At 46.9% G+C, this 5,098-nt stretch overlaps 1 protein-coding gene across 1 annotated transcript in view; it reads left to right on the forward strand.

Moving 5' to 3' along the window:
* Positions 1 to 2,355, forward strand: part of PKM (pyruvate kinase M1/2) — a 32,513-nt gene extending 30,158 nt beyond the window's left edge. The window contains exon 24 of the mRNA XM_084968883.1: positions 1,817 to 2,355. Within this exon, the coding sequence (XP_084825009.1) occupies positions 1,817 to 1,874 (58 nt within the window). The 3' untranslated portion in view covers positions 1,875 to 2,355. The remainder of the gene's footprint in view (positions 1 to 1,816) is intronic.
* Positions 2,356 to 5,098: the final 2,743 nt, after the last annotated feature.

Raw genomic sequence — 5,098 nt, forward strand, 5'->3', positions numbered from 1 at the left:
TGAGCTGACCTCATGGAAGTCACTTTTTTAATAGGATATACACAAGTCTTTTAGTGCCAATAAAATTATAATGAAATTAAATGTACCATTTTATAGTGTTCTGCATAACAGCAACAGGAGTTTTTTAATCTGAAAAGTTAGAAAGCTGTACATGAAAAAATTCAGGAATTCCCTGGTGGCTCAGTGGGTTATAGTCTAGCATTGTCACTGCTGTGGCACAAGTTCAGTCCTTAGCCTCAGAACTTCCACATGCCGCAGGCATGGAAAAAAAAAATTCAAAACATGTATGGTATAAAACAAATCTAATTAAAACCCGCAGCATTCCTATAACAAGAATGCTTGCATTGCCCAGAAAGTTGCACAGGGCCCTGAATTTCTGGAGAGGAGTCCTCCCACAGCCTGGAGTGGAAATTAAAGGACCATTGCCCCTTTCTCCCACCCAGGGCTGGCTGCCTTAGAGGTGGGAGGTGAAACCTGTGAAAGCCAAGTCTGTGCCAGAGATTGTCCTTCACCAAAGCCAAGATTGTTGCAAATCCTACACACAGAGGTTCACCTACTCCTGGTTCACCCTTTCAGACCTGGACAGGCTTTGTTAGTACTAGGTCTGGGAAAATAACTATTTTCTTCAATTAGTTCTAGGGGGAGAGTAAATAGCTATGATTTCTGGATTGAGAACTTAAAACTCCTGGAGTTTAAACTTCCCCATCCCTCTTATGGTAATTTTCCATCCAGGCAGGGTGTGGCCATGATTCAGTTTGTGGTGAGGATGTGGCCATCCAGAGAGGAGGAGCCTTCTGTTAGATTCTGCCTTTCATCTTGGCCAGTGGGGAGAGGGAGGGAAGAGGCTGGTGCTGAGTCATGACTGGGTAACTTACCAGGTTCTCACAAGATGGATTCTGAGATGGAGGTTTGGGTGCTGTCTCAGTTTCTGGAATCAATTTGGGAGTGGCAGGGAGGAAGCTTCAGGGGTCACACAATTCCTTCAGAGCCCTCTTCCCCCAGAAAGGGTGGGAATAAAGTGGTTCATCTGAAGTGACATCAGTCTCTGGAGTATAGGAATTTTCCCAAGTGTTTCAGAGCCACCCTGCAGTGGGCCCAAAGATGTTACCTTTAAGTTAAAGCATTGCCTACAAAAATTGTTTTATGTAGAAAAGAGATCAAAATTTCCTTTGTCCTAGCTCTCCTTCCTGGGACAAGTAGATCAGGCTAGCTGGTAGCCAGTGAGCATGGAGTGGAGACTAGAAATATGGTGCTAAGGACAATGTGACTTTGATGGAACTACAGCAGGAGGACATCCTGGGGAAGGAGGCATTTGATCTCTTGTTTGCTGATGCCTTTCTTGGTCTTCCAGATCTTAATTACTTTGGGGTAACAAGGCCTGCATACAATTCCACTTGCATCTTAGGGAGCCTGAGCTCTGGCTGTACTTGTAGGGAAAAAGGAGAGAGCACCGCAGTGGGAAAAGGTAGAGGCTTGGTGGATAGGACAAACCCACCCTAAGGAGGCTTTGTCCTGTAAGCACTAGCAGTTCTGGGCTATAGAAAAATTGCTGGAGGTCTTGTTGGCTGGGGTAGGACTTCACTGGAATGAACAAGGACTTCTCAAAAATCTTCTCTCCATCTAAGTGCTGATGAGGCATCTCCTTAGGAGGGGGACCTAGATACACAGTTTGATCCAGAAAACTTTTTTTTTTTCCACTCTTCCTTTCCTCTGAAAGGGTCTTTCCATACATACATTCATGTCTCCTTCCCTTTTCCTCACAACCTCTTCCCTCACTACCCTTAACTCCAAAAGGCCAACTTTCTCTTTCTTCCAGGATTTGTCTGGAATTAAGATTTTTCTGCCACCCTTCCACCTACCCCTGGTGGGCCTGAAGAGATCTTGGGAATCTGAAGGAAAGCAAAGAAGAAATTAAAAAGGCTACTTGTTCTGGCTCTGGAAAGGGCATATAAAGTCCAAAGTGAGGAGTTCCTGTCATGGCTCAGTGGAAATGAACCTGACTAGTATCCATGAGGATGCAGATTCAATCTCTGGCCTCACTCAGTGGGTTAAGGATCCGGTGTTGCCGTGAGCTGTGGTGTAGGTCGCAGACGTGGATCGGATCTGGCCTTGCTGTGGCTGTGGTGTAGACCAGCGACTACAGCTCCAATTAGACCCCTAGCCTGGGAACCTCCACAGGCCATGGGTGCGGCTCTGGGAAAAAAAAAAAAAAATTCCAAAGTGATAAGCATTTCTAAACCTGACATTCAGGCCAATGGGTTGTCCTGGGAATTTATATTGGCCTGAGAAAACTAACTGCTGTTTCAGGCAGAAGCCAAGAGTTAACATAACGGTAAATAAAACTTGTAATCTTGCCCTCTTTGTCAGGGCCAAAGTTTTTCTGTTGGCTCCAGAGTTGGGTCAGATATTGTTTGCTTACACACCTACCTTGCCAGTGACTCCAAATGACCATCAAGACTTAAATCATTAAGGAGTTCCTGCTGTGGCGCAGCAGAAACAAATCCAAACTAGTAACCATGAGGTGGTGGGTTTGATCCCTGGCCTCACTCAGTGGGTTAAGGATCCAGCGTTAACATGAGCTGTGGTGTAGGTCGCAGACATGGCTTGGATCCTGTGTTGTTGTGGCTGTGGCTGTGGCCTGCAGCTGTAGCTCTGATTCAACCCCTAGCCTGGGAACTTCCATATGCTGAGGGCACAGCCCTAAAAGGGGAAAAAACAAAACAAAACAAACAAAAAAATCATTAAGCTCCAGAGTCTGATTTCCTGGTTAAGAATCCAAACAGGTAACAGCAATCTATACCCTCACTCACACCTCTGTCCAGTGAACCTAGCAGCTCCCCCTCCTATCTGCCAGGTCTGTGAGCATAGTAGGAGGGCTGGCTTATGGAGGAGGAGCCTAGCTTCTAGTTGAGTCTGTGTCCTTCCTTAGTTTCCCTAGTTTCATGCAGTCCTAGGGTTACCTGTTGCTGAGTCTAAGGAATAAAGGTTCAAGAGGATGGATCAGAGAATGGCAGAGTTACTTGAATTGAGAAAGATGTTCTGGTACAAGTCACAAGGAAAAACCTCTAGGACTAGTCAATTCTCAAAGAGGATGCCTGCTGGGCACTGGTTTTTATACTCATTCACATAATCATCTAACCAAACCCCACCCAACAAGTATGACTTTCCTTCAGTTTACCTTTAATGAACTGGACTCACGTTCAATTACAAGATACGGTCATAGGGCTAGTGAGTGGAATTGTAACTAAACACCACAGATCCCAAGCTTGCTTCTGTACTCTGCTCCTTCTCATCAAAATAATGACAACCACCTTAAACTCTGTGACAGATTTTCACCATGCATCTAATGTGAGCAAAATTATGATGGATTGGAGGAGTAGGTCACAACTAGGAACTAACCCCTAGTCTGGGAATTCCATATGCCACAGGGTGGCCAGGGGGGAAAAAAAAATCCAAAAAACTGGATTAGGGTCTGCCAGTTTCATGGACAGCATTTTAAAAAAATAACTGTTGGATGATCAGTATCTGTAACTGAAGGGCAATAGTTTGCCATCAGCTCTCTAACTTAATGCATATGCTTTTCCATCCTGGGAATATACCTAGTTTAGATCTTTAAAGTGCAACATAGTCTAGCATTAGCCAGATTTTTGCCACTCCATTGTGGTCCACCACTGTTCTTAGTTCATCATTAGCTCAGGGGCCACAGCTGGTCATTTATACCATTCCTTTCTCTGGATAGGGAGGGATCTGATTGTCCCTGGTGGGACATGTGGCTTTTTTCCCCTCTCAACTTCATGTGCTCTCACCATCTCAATAACCAAGCATTTACTTCCTATCTGCAAACTAAGGGGATGGGAAAAGATTACAGAAGAAATTATAAAGTATTTTATCTCAAATTTAAGTTGTCACTTTCTCCTCGAAGCTTATCTGAGCTAACAGGAAGGCATAATGAACGCCTGTGATTCAGCTACAGCGTGTCTGCCTGAGCGAGCAGGTCACACCCATTGGTCTCATTTTCCAGGAAGAGGAAAGAATCTAAGAGAATAGCATTCACGATTTTTAACGAGGCAACACTGTATCTGCTTTTAAAACTTGGCTGAAAGTAGGCAAGAGTTATAGGTGTTTCGTTGATAACTGCAGCCATCACTTGTTGCCTAATTACTGGGAAATCAGAAAATGCTTTAGAGAAAAATGTAAAAAACCTCCAACAATATTGATTTAAATGCACAAAATTGAAAACAGAAGTGCTTATTCCAGCAGAGATTACGGGATCTAAGTCTAACTGTATTTCCTGTTGGTTGAGTTCTGCACGAAAACTTTGTATTCACTTTCTACTGTCTGCTGGACTCCAGTCCCCACCAAAGCATTTGCCTGGCCCAACTTGTCCTTTGTTCTAGCCCTAAGAACAAAAGGGCCTCGTGCTCCTGTGCTCCCGCTCCACGCAAACTCCGCCCTCTCTATTTCTCCCTACCCCAGTTCCAGTGTCGGAGCCCTTTCGAAGGCGGCCCATTGTCTCCGTCCCTTCCCACCTCTGATACCCTCTCAGGCTCCTCAACCTGCAGCTCGGCTTGGTCTCCAGGGTGCGCGCTGGGGCGGGCACCCGGGCGGAGTGGGGGGCGGGGAGTCGCAGGACAGGACTTGGGGAATGCTGTCCAGGGACCCATAAATTTGGGTAGACCAGGGTAGCTCAGCTGGGGTGGCCTGGGCCAAAGGTCAAGCGAAGAGCGCTGGTCCAGGATCCCAAATTGGCGGCAACAGGTGGCCTTGGGCGCCGGGAGGTCTGGGAGGGAGGTCTTCGGCACTCCGAGGGCGGGTCCTGCTCCTCGCCGCTTCCCCATTGGTCTCTACGGAATGTCAATGCTCAGTATTTTATGTAATGTGTCCTTCCGCCACGGAATGTAGTCCTCCCCAAAAGGGCAACCTGCCTGCCTGTTCTGCCTCAGCGGCACTTCCTGCAGAAGGTGACTGTGCCCCGCGAGGACGCAGAGGGGCGGGGCACTGCGAGAGGGGAGCCAGGATTGGGTGTGGGGCGGGGCGGCGGAGGGATTGCGGCGGCCCTGCAGTGGAGATAACCTTGAGGCTGAGGCAGCCGATTCCC

Source organism: Sus scrofa, chromosome 7 (genome assembly GCF_054392235.1).
Source record: "Sus scrofa isolate SSC_HxYL_T2T_F1_AM1 chromosome 7, Sscrofa_HxYL_maternal_Yorkshire_Landrace_v2.0, whole genome shotgun sequence".
Lineage (NCBI taxonomy): Eukaryota > Metazoa > Chordata > Mammalia > Artiodactyla > Suidae > Sus > Sus scrofa.